The sequence below is a fragment of the Tinamus guttatus genome, unplaced genomic scaffold (genome assembly GCF_059628265.1).
Source record: "Tinamus guttatus ecotype Peru unplaced genomic scaffold, ASM5962826v1 Tinamus_guttatus_pri_ptg000297l, whole genome shotgun sequence".
Lineage (NCBI taxonomy): Eukaryota > Metazoa > Chordata > Aves > Tinamiformes > Tinamidae > Tinamus > Tinamus guttatus.
In genome coordinates this window covers 1,787,211-1,805,493 of record NW_028288831.1, presented here as the reverse complement: position 1 = coordinate 1,805,493, position 18,283 = coordinate 1,787,211, and the positions used below count along the sequence as shown (strand labels likewise).

The 18,283-nt window shown below is 50.5% G+C and overlaps 1 protein-coding gene across 1 annotated transcript in view; it reads right to left on the bottom strand.

The window, feature by feature from the left end:
- Window positions 1–18,283, bottom strand: part of ASTN2 (astrotactin 2) — a 351,063-nt gene that overhangs the window by 188,578 nt on the left and 144,202 nt on the right. Inside the window, exons 7-10 of the mRNA XM_088527956.1 lie at window positions 15,766–15,933; window positions 4,304–4,388; window positions 4,089–4,163; window positions 3,486–3,623 (exon numbers count right to left, since the gene is read on the bottom strand). Of these exons, the coding sequence (XP_088384082.1) occupies window positions 3,486–3,623; window positions 4,089–4,163; window positions 4,304–4,388; window positions 15,766–15,933 (466 nt within the window). The remainder of the gene's footprint in view (window positions 1–3,485; window positions 3,624–4,088; window positions 4,164–4,303; window positions 4,389–15,765; window positions 15,934–18,283) is intronic.

Below are 18,283 nucleotides of genomic sequence, written 5' to 3'. Positions count from 1 at the left end.
ACAGGCAGCTACAAAGCATGTTGGAGACGATGTTTAACAGGAAGCAAAAGCAGTGACATAAAAACAAACCTCACCATCAAACAGGGAAGGAAAAACACTGAAGAAACCCAATGCATGATTCTGCTAACTTGCAGCTCCCTCTTCTACCAAGTATTCACATCAGCACAGTGCTTAAGTGCACTGCCTGCCCCAGGATCCTGCTCAAGCACCGAGCCCGGCTGTTGCTGGAGGGAAACGGGAGCTTCCCAGGAGCTGGTGGAGAGGAGAGCGGGGCGCTGAGCAGGGCTGGGCACCCTTATGGTCCCAGCCATAAACCCCCACAGGCCAACACGCAGATATTCCTGCAACAGGGGACCCGGCATCAGGACCGGCATCGAGGGAAGCTGCAGAGTGATGAGAGATCCCAGCAACATTAGAGGGAATTCAAGCCGGCTGTGAGAAAACATTTGCATGTTTAGCTTTTTTTAATTCTTGAGAAATATATCAACAAAATCTGTTTATCTGCTTGGTTTTGCTTCCCCTCCTGTGCTCTGCAGCACCACCGGTGACAGGAACAGCAGTCACTCAACAGCTAAACTTGTAGCTGTTCCTGGTGCTTCCACAGTTGCTCTCAGACGGCTGCTTACGGAGCCAGGGAAAGGGCAACGTCCGCAGGTGCCACCTGGTGCTTGTGCAAAGGTCCCCGTCACGCTTGGGCCAGAGAGCTGGGCAGGTGAAGAGACGCTGGGAAGAAAAGCTCAGGCCTGTCCTCAAGGTGGGGAGCTACGTGAGGAGCTCGGATGGGCACCAAAGGGCTCCGGGGCTTGGCGGAACAAACGCACCGCGCACGGCTCTAACCACCGAAACAAAAACATATATGAAATAAAAAAACCCCACTGCCTGTTGAATAGACTTTGCCAAAGAATCAGAGAGCAAAGGGGCTCACTTGGGAGCAAAACAAAGATGAATTGACAGCGAGTTCAAGAGAATTCATTCTTCTGCTGAACACTTGTCTCTCCATCAGGACATCTCAGAGGCTTGTCAAGCAAACGCAGGGATTTTATTTGTTTCTATGGTTGCCATAACGATAGAGCTATATGTCATGTCAGGCAGCACCTGAGGCTTCTCCTGTGATTTATAACTGCTCCAGAGAAATTGCAAACTTCTCCTCAGAGCCGGCGGCAACGCGGGGCCGTGCAGCACCCTGCTTTGGAGAGGCGAGCGGAGGGTGGCAGCGAGCGGGCAGGAGGAGATGCTGGTGCATTTGCCACCCTCTCCTGCTCAGGCCCTCCGTGCTCTCGGGGTTAGCACTGGCTGTTTGCTAAAACGTGCATGGACTACGTTAGCGAAGACGTCACCACTGGCACAGCGGCAACCGCGCGCGAGCGACGTTATCACCATGCAAGGGGCCGCGCTCCGGGGTTGAGGAGGGGATGCTTAATACGGTTACTCATAAATAATACATTCAAGTTTCATCAACTCCAAGAGAAACCTTGTGCTTAATTTATGATATATAGGCCTAAAATCAGCACCATCGAGTCTGCATGCGAGGACTTGCCCCCAGCCTTCGTGCAGGGCACGGCAGCAATCCTGCCCGGCTCAGGTGCTGTTGGGTGTGGGATGTTTGTGTGTGGACCTTCCATTTGCATCCCCAGGAAGTTTCTTTAATGACTGAAATGCAGCCCGCTCCTTTTGCTCCAACTCCCCCAACCCTTGCGTGCAGCTTGTAGCACTACTCAGCAGCAAGATGCACTGAGAACAATATTGCTCAGAACAACAGCAGGGAGTTAGCATTTCTCTGGAGAGCTGCCGAAAGGCAGATCCTCACCTGTCCATTCCGCAGTCTCAAACAGCTTCATAAAAACACACAGCCACGCTCGAACCTTTAACCCTCCGAGTTGTAAAGACTTCATCGGTTGTTTTCTCCAAACCAGGATTGCTGCAATTTTCCTCCATTAAAATCTGCAAGATGAGTGACCCCTGAGCCAGAAGGTGTCAGACTAATGAGAGGTCTGGAGGAATGCAGCACGCTTGTTATTAATGACATAGAAGGATACAGGGCTGAATTACCATTGCGGCATTACGGGAGAACAAGCAGGACACGCGGAGCGCTGGGACACGGCCGCGGTACCACTGCATTGATATGGAGCAGGACACGAGTCCCTGGCGCGGGGACATGGCACCTCTGCCGTCTCACAGCCCAAACTGGCCCTGCAGATGCAGAGACCTGGCTGTGTTTGACACCTGCGCCGTGGGCGGTCCCGTCCATGGCCAGAGGCAGGGCAGACACTACAGCCCACGGGCTGGAAAACAGGACCCCCAGAACCATCGCATGACGCTGCCAAAACAAGTGTCTCAGTGCAGAGGGACAAAGCAAAGACGTTGCAAGACAAACACCTATACACCCTTCTTGGGTGCTTCCTTCAAGCAAGAAGGGCTCAAGAGCCTCGGCACAGACACAGGACACTCTCAGCACAGACATGGGACAGAACAGTGCTCGTGGGCACCAGGCAAAGCTCCGTCCCTGCTCCTAAAGTGCAGTGGGTCTGAGCAAGCCAGGCTGGGCTCCTCCGCTCCGCTCAGCTGAGACGGGGCCACCCTGATTTCCATCCATCACAGGGTATTCAGGACCCTGAGCTGGCTGCCTGATCCCTGTTTGAGAAGTGTTTAAGTTCTAATGCAGAAATAATAGATCGTTTTTTGGTTTTCACTGTATCTGTGAAACCTTCCATAATTCAACATCAAATATTTATTATTACGTTTATTAAAGTTTTAATAATTCAGCATTGCCTGTATGTAAGATACAAGCTCATTGAACTTGCCTCCCTTACTCCACCTGGGTCGCTCCAATATTTATACCTGGTATCCTCAATTCAGGTTTCATTTATGAGGGTGTAAGTGAGAGACCCCACACCACAAATTCCTCTCCTCCTTCCCTGACAACTTAGCCAAAATGGGGAAGCCAAAGAAATAGTAGGGCATTTATAGAACTCAAGGAAGAAAAAGAAAACAACCACTATTATAAGATAGTTATTGGACAAGTGACACAGCCTTCCACCAGGTCTGATCCTAGTCCTTCATAATCACCAAAGCAGAGTATCCAGGACTGGCTGTGTGTGATACACATATGAGTTCCTGAAACACGATGACGTTTCCATACTGGCAAATGCATCTCTAAGCTGTTCAATCAAAGGTCAGCTTTAAGCCAAAAATTGCCTCACCAAAGGTTTGCAACCATTTACTTGACTTGATTGGCAGACTTAGACCAAAATTGAGAGTTGTACCAACAGGCCTGGCCTAAATCCACCAAAATCAGACACACTGCCTCCCCCTAACCCTCTCCAACCCATCCCCCAAAGAAAAGGAAGGACCTGTAACATCAGGTTTCTCATTGGAAAAAAGAAGTAATCAAACTTCCTGGCCCAGAAATTACCACTTTCTCAACAGAAATCTAAAGAACTGTCTAGTGACTCAAGCATGAACGAAAGGAGAGATCTGTTTCCTACCTGACATCTGCTGGGTCTTCCGTTACCAGAACATCTGTCTTGCAGCTGGCGAGAGGATTGATGGAAAGCTCCACAGGAGGCACCACGAAGCTCTTACTGACCGGCAGCCACAGGCCTTGACCCAAACTGTAGGTGGACCTGAAACGAGGACAAACTTATCATGTAGAAACATAGCATCTACAGTAAACGCTGGACCTCTGCTGTACCTGACCAGCTGGAAACCAGAGCAGTGGTGGCATTATCAGATTAAGTAGTCTCCTGATCTTGTACCAAAGACCAGTGCTAACAAACAAAAGAGAAATAGCTCAAGGTATGACAGGGAGAGCATGGGGGTGGTCATGCTAATCCTTTTAATGCAGGGGACTTTTCTCTGCATCCTGTCCTCGCTTTTGCTCAGACGTACGCTCAGCACATGGCGTGAGAGGGAAAACCTTTCTCTTTGGCAGAATATAGACAAATCTGCAAGGTTTGTCAGAGGCAAATAACACCCACACAGAACGTGGGCCAGGACAGAGCTGGGAGCGACTTGCAGGTAGCAGTTGTGGAGTCCTCAGCAGGGCACACACACCCCAGGCAGGCAGGCTGAGCGCTCACTCAACTCACCTGAGGATCTTCTCCGGTGCTTGCTCTCCTGTGACTAAATCATATCCCCTCTCAAGTGTGGTGTAGGGCCAAGGCCTGGAGACAGAGAAACCAGATCATGTCAGTCAGCAAGAACAACAACCCAGGCCCCAGGATTTGCCTCTGGTGACAGACGCAGGGGAAGATTTGACTCCTGCAGTGAACATCTTTATATGGGGGGCTCAGCTCCCACTCACCCTTCACTGTGTCCCCAGTCACTGCGCACACACAGGTGACGATGGACGGGGTCTGGGGCATAACCTTCATGACAGCTGCATTCTCCTGAAAGGGAAAACGGAAAAGATCACACTTCTCTCTACAAGAAGCAGGTGAGAAGTCACTACATTGGAAAATTCTTCCTTGTCATTCCATGATCAGGCTTCCCTGATCCTGCTGCTGGATAAAAAAAAAAAAAAAAAACACACACACACTCTGGATCCTCCTGAAACATCCAGGTGAGGAACATAGTGCAGAAAGGTCTGACCTCCCATTCTACCTTGCCTCCAGTGCAGAAAGATCTGACCTCCCATCCTACCTTGCCTCCATCTGCTGTATTCCGCATCCTCTCCTGTGCCTTGTTCTGGCCCCCGTGGCCTCCCAGTTCTCCTGCCTTCCCCCTTGGTGCTTGCTCGCCCTGTTACACACTTTGCACAGCACGATGTGGGACTCCTGCACAGACACCTGGCCAAGCACGGCCCAAATTGATCCCATGTTTGGTAAAAACACCTATCCCGGAGCGAGCAATGGCAAAATAAAAAGGTCTGGAATTGCACATAGAATTTTGGTTACCAGATCCCTTTTTTTTGCCCCCCAACTCCCTCTTCCCATCACGTTCCTGCCTCACAGAGTGGCAGGATGAGCTTCAAGCCCTGGCCGAGGTGCAGAGCCAGGGGAGGCACTTGGCCTCTGCTCTCACCTCAAGGCACAAGCGAGGGAAGATGCTGCGAGCAGGGAGACAGCGGGGATGCCCCTGTCACCGAGCTAATGCAGACTGACAAATACCTATGTGTTCTTCGGGTTCCTAAGCAGGTTCTTAAAGTGTCTCACAGGGATTACGGTAAAGAGCTTTATTGTCAGGAGGGAAAGGAATGGGGTTCAATCGGTGAGATTTTTGAGGAGAGCTGCCTGGAAGGGAGGAGGCAGAAAGAAAAGAAAAAAGAAGAAGAAAAAAGAGACAGCTAATGATGTGCTAAAATGCAACAGCACCTTCATGAAATATTCACTGCTTTAAACACGTCTAATATTAAAGATTAAATGTCCTGGGATTTGTCCTAGCGACTTCGAAGCATTGATTTATGATCTGTCAAAAGCTGCTAACCTCATGATTCATAACGGGAGAGGTAGCAGCGTTACTGCTCTGAAGGGAAAGAGCTGGGAAGGAGACAACGGCATTAACTCCTGCTGGAGTTCAGCCGCGCCGGAGGAGCCCGGCGGGCTGGGGCGTTCTTGCTTTAGGGAACGCGTGTCCTAATGGCTCTGTCGGTGATTTAAAGAGGCGGGGTGTGGGGGGGAATCAAAAAAAGAAAAAGAAAAAGAGAGAGAAGTTATTTTTTCCTTGTGTGCTTAGCATGCAAGTTTCCTCAGCCGTGCCGTGGATCATTAATTCCTGGCGCTTATTACATAACAAATATATGCTCTGCAGACAAGAGACATCTCAAAATGCTTGCAAAGCAAAGCTGGGAGGCTTGGGGCACCAGCTCCTTCCCTGCTGCCGCCACGGACATCACAGCAAAGCAGCCAGCACCCTCCCAGGCTGGCATCAAACGGCCCGAACGGCCTCCCTCGTTATTGATGGCTGCGGGTGCCAAGGCAGTTAACCCCTCTCCTGCGGCACCGACGTGTTTATTTTGTCCGCCGGTTTGTTTACTGTTCAGTCAGTTTGGTGTTGGAGGAGAAACTCTATCAACCTGCAGAAATATTGATTTTATCGACTCCAATCCTAGACTTCCTACAGCTACAGCCAGCGCTCGAGGCTTTATTGGGTGGTTTATTGGGAGGTTTATTTCTGAATGTGAGAGGGCAAGGCCTGGCACCGACTCACCTTTCCCTGCGGGTATCAACAGGCAGCAGAGAGAGAAGGGAGAGCCCTGCCAGGCCCTGAGATCACATATTCCTGCCACACCAAGCCTGCGTGGCCCATGGGTCCGGCTCTTCCAGGAGATCCACACACCTTTGGCAGAGTATAGAAATCCCACTTACCCAGATGGTGCCCTCCTTAATCAGATGGTTTAAGATCTCTTTCAGACCTATTAGGAGGATTTTCACAAAACTCAGCAGAATGTGTTACATTCCTATACCTTTTCACAAGCATTTGCTTTTTTAGCACTGCGGGATACCTACTCATTTCTTTAGCCCCTCCAACTCTGCTACTCTCTTATCTCTCTTCTCAGCCCCCCTGGGCAGGCTGCAGAGCCCTGCAGGGCTCATCCTCGCGCACCCAGAAACGCTCCCTTGGCAGGGCCGAGTCCCCAGAGTGACAGGAAAGGGGGTTCCCTCGACCTCCAACTCCTCCTCTGAGGAAATGCATTTTCTAAATAGCGGACTTCAACACGTTGCTAAAATAACAAATGCCAAAACAAAACAGAAACTAGTGCTCCTGCGTCAAACTGCTAAATTCCACGTGCTTCTTAGGAGAAAAAAAAAAAAAAAAAAAGTTATCTGCTCAGCATTGCTCAGGTTAAGCTGAGATTCAACCCAAGCTTAAAGTCAGCGATGGGCTTTGACAAATAACCAAACTTGAAGCTGGATGCAATTTGCACTGGTTCCGCACATGGCTCGGTGTGGCATTCGGCTTCTGCAACAGGACAAATGACTCAGAATCTGCAAAATGCTGTGAAAAGCATCCTATTTCTGCAAACAGACACCCGCAGTGTGCACAGTGGTAAAAACACAGCCATTCATCTTCCTTTGGATTCATAACCCACAAGTCAGGTTGGATAATCCACAGAAAATCTCAATCTATTATAGCAAGAGGCAGGATCACTGCTTGCTTAGTGTAAGCTAGAGCAGCTCCCTCTTAAATTCTGGATGCATGGAGCTGGATTTCCAGCCTGTCGGTTAACAAAACGCTGGGAGGGAGGAAACACCTCTGCCATTGCAGAGAAGTTAGGAAGGTAACAGCAGCAGCAGCAAGGAGAGCTATTGGGAGCCTGTTTCTGCATACAGCTACTGCTCCTGTTCCCACTCCCCTCTTCTCCTTTCTCAAAGACTGCATATCCACAACTAAATATAGGGAACACTGGGGTCTCTGTGCTGGTTACAGGGGACAAACCTCGGGTTCAACCATCAGGACACAAGCCAGAAACACTGCTGATGCATCTCGCACACAACCTCCCCCTCTCTGCCGCGCTTTCATTGCCACAGAGCCTGATAGCTCGCTAGTGCCAGAGCCAAGCGCAGCAGAGCGAGGAGCTGCCAGCTGGGGTGGCAGTGGCTGCTCAGCCCCCAGCACCTGGACAACTCCGACTGCGCACGCGCCGCAGCAGAGGGAAGGGACTGCGCGGCACCGGCCTCCCGGCTTCGGGGGTATCCCGGCCATTGGCACCGTCCTCTAGAGCGACAGAGGTGAAGAGAGTCTGGGGCCTAACTCGGAGGAACAGGGTAATACAAGAACATGCCAACTGGTCCCTGCAGAAAGGAACGGCCTGCAACTTACCCAAAGGAAGCAGTAATGCACCACAAGCCGTGCTGGGGCTCACTGCCTCCAACAGAACACGCGTGCTGCAAAGGAAACTAGTGCTACACTGGAATAAAACCACCTCCAGCACCTAGACCAGATCAACAGGAAGCTCGAGCCATTTCCAGTATTGTTTTCTAAGCTGAAAAGTGCAAACTTATTCCTTCCTTTTCCCCACGGCCGTGTGCTGCTGCTCCTCTTTCTGAGACGGAAACCGGCTCTCACGCTGTGTTTGAAACCTTCCTGGTCGTCTCTGTCCGCGGCCTCCCCCGGGAAGCAGCAGGGTGTGAAGAATCGCACCCAGAGGAATCCCGCTGCCGCTGGCGTGCCGGGTAATCCCGTTAGCCTCATTAGGGCGAGGCGATTGCTGCGATAATGCCGCCAGATCCCCTTAATCCACCAGCCCCGCACGCAGCACGCTGTCGCGGCTCCGGGCAAAGCTGCTCTTTGCGGTCCTGGGGATTTTTACTCATGGAGCTGGGGGTTGGACACTGCTGGAACAAACCTGGGGTTCCTCTGCCCCGACTCCGTGCTGCTGATTTGCGGGACTTCCTTTTCTGCAGTAGCACCTCCCTCAAAGGCGTTAAGACTCCACTCCTCTTGGGTGCTGGGGCAGCGTCTCTGCCTGCGAAGCCGCTGTCCCGGGGACGCCATGCCGGCCGCTGGGCCTGTAGTTCGTTCCGTGGGTGCTGAGCTGAGGTCTCAGATGTGCCGGGGAGCCGCAGAGCCCAGCTGTGAGCGGCAGGAGGAGGCCAAGCACTATGTGGCAAACACAGGCCGCGCTGAGCGGCCCTGCGCGCCGCTGACTGCCTCAGCGTGGGCGGCACGGGCACGGTGCCCGTCTCTCCTGGGTGCGCTGCCCCCAGCGCGAGGCGCCGGGCGCCTTCCTGCGCTCGCGCCCGGCCATCTCCAAGGCGACGGGCCGGCTCCCGCCAGGCTCCTGGCACCGCCTGGCACGGGAGGACACAGGTGCCCCTCTGCTGCTCCCCGTGCTGCCAGCACTGGGCTCGTTCCCTGCCGTGAGCGAAAACCACAGCAGACAGGACCAGCACCACCTTGTTGCTCCTCAGAGCCCACCTCACGGCAGGTGCACCAGAGCACCAGCTCGGTGACCAAGGCGCTGCGCTGTCCCCAGACACGGCACAGCTACGCGCAGGAACGCCACCATTGCTCCTGACGGACGGCAGAAGCCTAGAGGAGCGGCAGCAAACTGATCAATGTGCATCACTGTGTCCCTCCGAGATCGCTTCCCTCCGATAATGAAGCTGTCGAGGCCTCCGAGTTTCATAAGCGTCCAGAGGAAGCGTGGGATTGATCTGTCCTTTACTGAGGGTTCCTGGCAGAACGTCACAGAAACAATTTCTTAATTCAGCATGTGGAGAAGGGGACACCCGCCGACGCTGAGGAGGTGCCCAGGCCACCCGAGCCGTGTCTCTCGTTGCTCGCGGCCAGCCCTGGCCTCACAACCTCGCTATCACCTCCCTGCACGTGCTGAGCTCCACTGACTCGAGCCCGCTGCCCCTGCGGGTGGCCAAGCAGAAACTAAAAAGCTACCAATGCAGCAACTGGGACACAGCATCTCCAACAACAGTGGGGTCCTGCCTGCCCATCTGATGCTCTGTAAGTGCTGGGACATTGCAGAGCCATCATACTGTGGGTGAGGCCAGTTCGGCACCCAGGGAAGGGTCTGGGGCTGCCAAGATCACAGTGGGAGGCTGCCCAGGTCTGGTTACCTTCAAGACTGCAGCGGGGTGACTGCACCACTCGCAGGGCTTCTTGTGCCAGGTGATTTCCCATCACGGGAAACACAAACATCAGGAGCCATATTAGAAGCGCCAGGGACATCTCAGATGCCACACTGTCCCTCAAATGGAGGCTCTCCACCTCTAGCCTAGCACAGGGCACTAAAGCACTAAAGCAGCTGCTAACAGTAGTCTAGCAGCAGTTGTCACCACACCAGCCTGGTGCTGGGAGCATCTCCCGTCCATTCAGGTGCCTGAGCGCTGGGCTGCCACATCTCCCAGATGCTCATTCCCTCAGGAAGCAGCACCACTATCGGCAGTGATGATGAAAAGGAAGAACGACTTCCTGGGAAAGGGCCAAAATACTCATGAGCACCAGGTTTCGTGACAGAGTTTCTGTCCTTAGAACTCCAGAAAGTTAAAAAACCCTCAACAAAACCCTCCGTAAAGAGTTTGCTGTGCCTCTACAGGATAGCACAGCGAGGGCCGTTTTTGAAAAGCGTATTCAGAGAAAATTAAACGCAGACAAGGATGAAAAATGGTTTTAATAGATCATTAAATTCCCAACTTCAATGGACAAGCGAAGAATCTTTAGAGAGCTGCTGCCCAAGCCAGGGTTAGCCCCTGGCTGTGGCTGCAACGCCTTGAACAATTGCAGCTGCGGCAACTGCTAGGGGAAGTGCTCTGAAAAGTTGTTCTTCTAGCCCTTGTTATCTGTCGTTTCAGGCTTTCAGGGATGGCATATTCCATAATCCTGATGAGAAAGACAATTCTGGGAAAAGCAGGTCATCTCACAAGGAAAGAAGGGGAAGGAAAACTCTTTTCCGGCTAGCAACAAACCGTCTTTGCGGCTCTAAGGTGGCTCCCATCTGTCCAACTTGGAGCTGAGGCAGAGGGCTCAGCTCCACCAACACCAGCTCCACCTGCGGAGGTGGAACTTGGAATCAAGCTGACAGTCCTTCCTCCTCCACTGCCTTTGAAAGTCACCCTCTTTGCCCAGATGCATCAAAGCACTTAAGCACAAGCTTAACTTTGGAGGATTGTGCCTGGGTTTACGTTCTGCACAGACATTATATTCTCATTATCATCTACTAAGCTTCTGAGCAGCGCAGCTAAGGAAGAGCTTTGTTGGCATGTGTGCGCGGCGGATGCGAGAGAACAGCACAAGGTCCCGAACGGGCTGGCAGAGCACGAGGGACAGACTCTGCTGGTGCCACAGCTGCTGTCCTCGGGGTGAGCACAGCTCCAGCATTCTCCTTTGGAGGCTGAGAAGTGGCCTCTGACCCCTCGATGGGACGCACAGATGGGCTGAGCAGGTGAGCTGGACCCAGGAGTGGTTCTCATCTCTCCTCCCTCCTCTCCGTGGTCTTTAGACAAGCTCAGAAATGCCATTACAAGAACATTAGCAGCTGCAGGATTAAACACTCTAATGGCAGAAAATGAGAGTGTAAAGACAGCGCAGATAACCTTAACTCAGCCCCCTTGCAGGCATACATTTTGATGGCTGTTTATGTATAACACTTCAGCCTGAAGCTAAATTAGCTTGGGAGTTAACTGCCTCCTGCTCTGCTTGATACGTAAGGCAAGCTGTGCCACCTCATGAAAAGAAATCGTATATTACATGGTTTTTGACCAAGTTATTAAGCTACATACCTTAGAGAGACAGGAGTTCATCTTATAAAAGTCTAAGTCAATAAAGACACTAGGCTGTTCCAACAGTGAGAATAGCAGAAGTTCACAGGAACAAACAAATATCACTTCATGTGCACAAAAGCTGCATGATATTAAATTGAACTCTCTGAAAAACATAAGGGATGTTTTCATGCACACAAATACACCCTCACCAAGGTTGGTCATCTCCCAATTTAAACGTTCAGCCATGCAACCTCCAAATCTCTTAATAAGTAACCTTAAAAATTGGATGCTTAAAAATGACTTACATCTCTCTCCTGCTTGCAAGACTAAGAGGCAAGACTCTCCTCCCTAACCGGGACAGGAATACCATCTGTGGCTCTGGCAACAAACTACCTGTTTTGAAGATGGTGGAAATATTGGGAGGGGGTTCTGCCAATTTCCAGGAAAGACCCTTTGCTACCACCTCTAATTTGCTTCTTACAAGTCTGTCCCTATTGTTCTGTGGGTGGAATCAATTGCAGATGCAAAGGAGAGAATTTCGATGGATAAGTGCCTGATTTATGGACGGTGAAAAAAACCTCAATACATTTGCACCTGCTAATCAAGGTAGCTATCCATCTCATTTATGCCACTGTTCTGGCAAGCCTGACAGCACAAAATCAGAGGCTGTTTTTTCCAGCATTTGGCCCTGAGGGACCAATTCTCCAGCAGGCCTCTTAAGCTATGCCCACAGAATGTGCAAGTGAATCCATTTTGTGCATACCAAGCAGGTAATTGCGCTCACAAATCAGAGTTTACATATGCCACCGCAAGCGGATGCCCTCATAACCGTTCCCAGTGCCAGTAAGGGAGGCCAGTGAAAAAGCAGCACTTCCCGATTCTATGAGCAGGTAACCCCGTGCGTGGCACAAAGAGAAGTCCTGGAAACGTACTCAACATCCCTTGAAAAAACAGAGAACAAGGAGAGCTGACCCTGACCCTGAGCACAACAGACCATGGCCAGTTCCAGAAGAGGTGCCTGGCTCATCCAAGCTGAGCAATGACAACAAGGTGCAGGCAAACATGGGACCAGCCACCACACTTATCATATAATGTCCACAGATGGGAGGTGAGGACCCTCAGGAGAATCCATGTATTTATTTATCTGCAGTCATTTCAGCCAAAATGGCAGGGACTTTTCTGAGGAGGAGATGACTAATTGGATTTTGCTCACGAGTGGATGTCAGGGCTGTCTTTGAAAAGCTCTGATGAGCTTGCACTTTGCAAGATAGGGCTGAAATTTGTCAGGGGGCAGCAATCATTTAATTAAGGAATGAGTCACACTGCAAAAACACGAGGGAAGGCAAGTTAAGGTCAGGTAAGCACAACATATTTTGACATTTCCTAGCATTTCAGAACTGCAATTTTCAGTGCAGATTATAATTCACTTTGAAATAGTACTTGGTGACTTGAGTCATGAATTAGCCCATCAAGGACAGACGTTACATGAAACGAGACCCCACAAGAGCCTTCAGCCCTAGGAAGGGGGAAGAGCTGAGTCACAGCAGACAGTGCCTAAGTGAACCAGTGCCCTCTGAACATCTGTGCTACGAGCCGTTGGCACTGCCACAGAGGAAGACTCCTCCTCGAGGCTTCCTCTTGACTCTTCCACAAGTGGAAAAGGTCTGTCCTACCTTGGAGGAGAATTACAGCAAGGAAGCTTTGGGACCAGGCTGTACTGACACTGCAGCAACACGGGGCCTCTAAGGGAAAGAGGGAAGTTCAACTAGCTGCAAATTTGCTGGAGTGCTTCAAGGCCAGCCTTGTTGGTGTTCACTGGAGAGTCTCCAGGGCACTTGTTCCTCGTACAAGACGAGCCCCATAGTCTGTGCAATCACATGTCAGCCCAGGCTGATGAGGCAACTTTTCCTGCTCGCTTTTGTTGAGCCTTCAGGCACCACTTTCTGTCAGACTCCTTCTCCTGGCCGCTTCGCCCAGCCTGGAGGGAACTGAGGGCAGGGGAAACCCTCAGCATCCATCACCTGGGATGCTCCCAGAGACTATAACACTCCTGGGAGAAGGTAAGGTGTCAAGAAGACACTTCCAGAGGCTTCATTTTTCAGTGAGTGGTTGCTCAGTTCTCCCCAAAAATGTGGACACCATCAAAGGAGTCTCAGAGCTAGGCTCTGAAAAAGTACTAGTACCACCAGCCTGTGTTACTCTACCCCTGAGGAAGCAGCTGGCATAGAAGGGACAAAGATTTTGCTTTATCTATGTGCAAATTTCAAGGAAGGAGGAGGGAAAAAGCTGATTTACCAAAGCTGATTTACAGGTTTCAGCAGGGGCACCTGCCGGTTCAGATCCCGGCTGCTCTGCCCTCAGCTCTGCTCGCTGCACTGGAGGAAGAGCAGGCTCCGAGCAGCTCAGCACGGCCCGGGGGAGGAACCGCATGCTGCAACACGCCGCGCGTTGAGCTCACTGCTCCAGCGCCCGCAGGGCTGCGGCTGCTCCCTTGCTCTTTGGAGATTGCTGTCCCAGAGCCACCAAGGATGCAGCAGATCGAGCAACAGGCTGAGTCGTCACCGTCCTGGGTTTCTACGCCAGTGCACTGGGTGCAGCAGAGAGCACGAGAAGGGAGCTATAAAGCAGCTGGCGAGGTCAGGCTATAGCACAGACAGGATGCTGTGCAGAGCATCTCCTGGGATAAGGAACACTGTAAACCAGATCTGACACATCCTACTCAAGCGTGGGGCATCCACCAGGAGAAACAAGTGGCTCCAGCAAGCGAGAGGCACATGGGAAGCAGCAGCTGGGCAAAAATGGCAAAACAGCAGTTTTAAAAGAGCAGAGACTGCATGAGAATTAAGCCAGCCCTTTTTGATGCCAAGGATGGCATGGGGCTTGCTAATAGAGCTGCAGGGCTCATTCCAATTGGGAAATCATGTTTTACCTCCATACGGTCTCCCCATGGTTTCAGCTGGAGACAGATTCTTTTTCTTTTCTCTCCTCCTGAACCAGGGAGGGGTGAACTCATCTTTCCTCTCCCTCAGAGGCTGCTCTGCATCACAGATGCCTAGAAGGATTCTTTGGCATTAGGACATCTGGAAGAGATAAGCCTTCTCCCTGCACCACTCCATCTGCTCGGGTGGCTGCTCCCCACCACCCAGCCCTTCTGGGGATCAGAGGCAATACTGAGGACTGGTCCACCTGGGGAATGCAGCTGGGATGGTGATTCTGCTGCAGTTGTGCCTGTCAGTGTCTCCACACAGACAAGCCTTGAGAAACCAGACTACTGAAAAGGGAATGTTGTCTTGATTGGGCAAGCAAAGATATGACGATGCACATGGTATTTGCATCTCAGGGAGAATGGATGGATGAGAATGAGTGGAGCTTATGCCCAGTCCACACCTTATTCATGGTCCACAGCTTGTGGGTCAGGAGGATTTCTTTCTCTCAGGTCACAGTGTATTAGGGATACAGCCCATGGCAGGAGGGAACCTTCTCCTTGCTGAGCTGTCTCTCTTCAAATCCACTGGCAAAACCAACGTCCCTTCTAGCAACCAGAAAGTCTCTCTCAGAAACATAGTAGGGGAGAAACTCTCACTGTGAAAGGAGGAGGGAAATGGCCCTCACAGAGACCCAGGAGTTAGCTTGATACAGGCTTCTGCAAGGGGTCAGGACCATTTGCATGTTCTTCAGATGCAGAGCATGCCAAGAGCAACAGGATCGCTTTGCTCCAGGAAGGCATCCGGAGGGGAGGCCCTGGGAAGCAGAAGCAGTGCACGCAGAGCCACCTTCACACCCCTCGTTATCTGCACAGATGAGATGTCACCTCACAAGAAATGTCAGCCCAGCGACTTTACCTCTACTCACACGTGTATTTCTCACCCTGTACCTACCCCTAATCTTCCATTTCTTGTCTTCTGCATTCCTGGCTCATTGCAGACATCAGAGTTATGTCAGCTTGGGGAGCAGCCGGACAGAGCAAAACTGCAGGTGTCTGTAGCTCCCAGGCTGTATCAGGAGAGCACAGACAACAAGGGAAGCCTTTGCCTGACCCCACATCTCAAGAGACCCATCACAACTTGTTGTCACTTCACACGCTATTGCTTTTGTGTGTAAGCAGTGCACACACAGCAAAAAGGTCATTTATGTTACCAAAGACAACAGACCTTGAAACTCCACAAGGAAGAACCAGAGGAGAGATCAAACCTAGATCACATCAGTAACAGTAACAAAAGAGCAGTAACAAAAAATGTCATGTTCTGCAGCGGAATAGTTAAAAAATAAAAAAAAGAAAGGGAAAGGAGACAGAGCTAAATACACAATTAAATTTTCCAGCCTGGACAGTGAGATAGTGAAGCTTAGAAGCAGCTAAACTCCATGTACCTGCAGTCCTTCCAGCCCCGCCAAAGAACCAATAGGTCAACTATGTCTAATCCCTCTCCTGGTGTGCGCCTTCCTAATACCTTGCTGATGGGGTCATCACTGTACGACCCTCCTGGTACCTTCTGGTCCTCTGTGGCTAAAGCAGAGGTAAACCAGCCATGCATCGAAATACAGACCAACCTCCTCGCTGGCACCTCCAAGATTTGTAAGGTCCTCCCTGTCCCCAGGCCTCACCTACCTGTCTCTTGGTCGCAGAGCTGCTCGCAGGCATCCGTGGTCCTCTGTCCGCAGAGGTCTCTCACCCAGGGGGAGGTGGCGTTGATCTGATAGTAAAGGGAAAGCTTGGCTGGATTTAACCAGTCAGAGATGTCCAAGTAGCTCCCCTCACTCACCACGAAGCTGCTGCCTGGAAGGCAGAAAGAAAAACATGCGTTAGGTGAGTGTAAGAAGAGACCAAAGCTTTTTACAGGTAAGGGGTGCACGTCGTGAGGAGGAGAAACAGATTTCTTATGTGAGGCACTGAAGAATTCGCATACAACACAACAGCTTCCAAATTAATGTCTCCTCATTTCTCACAACTGACGCTTTAATGCGATCCCTCAGTCCCCAGCTCTCCTCTCCCCTAACACGCAAAGTATCAGAGCAGAGACCATTCCTACAGAATGCTCTGAATTGGACAAGGAAAGCTCTGGACTTCCTACCCTCTCTCATGGATTATTAAGCCATTTTCAGCCCTTTTTTCTTGGTCTCTCTTTCAAGACTGTTGCTAAGAAAAAGCATCTGTCCCAGTATCAGAGTAGTTGTGTTCTTCAGGAGCTGGTGTGAGGCTGAGCTCAAGAAAATAATACTAAATTCACCAATGTTCAGTCCCACAGAACTTCAGTTCTCTGCACAGGCCCCTCCATGTGTCTGTGGCCCAACCAATGATCCATCAGTTGGAACACTGCTCTATCTGAGATACCCCCCGTATTACCAAATATCCCAAGATACTAAATTTGATCCCTAGCTCTCTGCAGAAATGGGGACAACTGCTTTACCCCCTGAGACTGGAGCTTCACTTCTGCAGCTTGTGCGGGCAGTGTCCAGGAGACACTTGGGTTTGGGATTGGGGCACTCATGGGCAGCAGCCACATGTCCTATCCTCTCCTCACTTTTCTTGGCTCATGGTGAGTGAACTGGCCCAACACACTTTTCATATAAGAAGTCTCATCTCAAAGAACCTCCGTTGCTTTCTCCCTCCTGAGAGTCAGGAGTGGATTCCTGCCAAAAATCTTTTCTTACAAAATCTTATGTTTCTTTATTTTGCAAAATGTATTTTTCCCCACTGGCAACTGGGAATATGCATCATCTAATTAGCCAAATAGATTTTCAGTTCAGCCCAATCATTTCCTTATCTAACATCTGAGGCCCTGCATCGCTTGGGGGATTTAGCCGGCACAGAGGTCCTCATTAACTCTGATCTTCAATTACATTGATTATAAGACTGCCTCCATAATAGTGCTGCACAGATCAGAGGGGAGCCCCAAACCCTCTGCTCTTAAGTGGTGTTTTGCAGAAGTTACCAGGGCAAAAGCCTTTAAAAACAGGGGGAGAAAGAAACCTTCGAAGACAAGGGGGCAAGGAGCAAGGTTGGGTAGACACGGAGCTAACGGGCACCCTGCCACCAAGCGCTAGGACCTTGGGCCACAGTTTGGAAGCAGGGTGAACTTGGCAACTAGCATCTGAAAACTCAAATCTTCCTTAATGGTTACCCAAGGATAGTAAGTCAACAGACCCAGGGCACATTTCCATGCAACTTGAGAGCTTATATCACTTGGTGAAGTACTCGCTTTTCTAAACACCACATCACTCTTTTAGCTCAACAAAAGCCAAGAAATCTAAAAACAAAGAACACACACAGCCATGACTACTTATGAACCTGCTTGAGTGCAAGCTACTGCTTTCCTTTTGAATGAGCACCATTGCTGCTTTGGAAGGAAGGGGCCCTGCAAAACCTCATCCTGCACCGTGCTGGCCATGCAGAACATTAAAAAGTGGAGCCTGAAGTCCAGCGTTCAAGCAAGTGGCCTCGTTCTACCAAAGCTGAGATCTCATCGCCGTAAGAATCTGAGCCCTAATTTAAGCAGATGAGTTTGCATCTTCTGTACTCTTTATACAGCATAAGCACATGCACAAATGCCTCTGTTCACTCCCAGGCGATGGAGGTGGCCAAACTACCGACTGTAGAAGCAAATGAAAAGCAGAGGTGCAAGATCCAGCTGCCTCTTGGGACACAGACACCAAGGCTGCCTGATACAGCTCAATCAGACACAACCTAACGGTAAATTACGGGGTAAGTCCCACACCACCAGCGGAATATATTGAAACACTGGGCACAAAACACTCTCTTAGAGCCAGGTAATTTTTCTCTTTTAATTCTCATTCTTTGCCATGAATATTTAAAGCTATCCTTAAGTACTAATGATAATTACTACTGATTTATTTTACCAAATGGAAATGTGTCATGCAGCCTTTAGGGCTGTTAATTATTTACATATATAAATCTATGTAATACCCTGTCAATCTGCATTTTGTATTTTTGAAATTACCAAATAATGAGCAAGGCTTGAGAAACATGTAAACACATTTTGAGGCATAGGGACAGACAACACCCTCTGCCCCCATGGGGTAAAAAGCAGCAACACCACTTCATGATTGAATTGCTCCTTAATGAACCCGACTTCTATTTAAAACACAGCCAGACTGAAATGAATTGA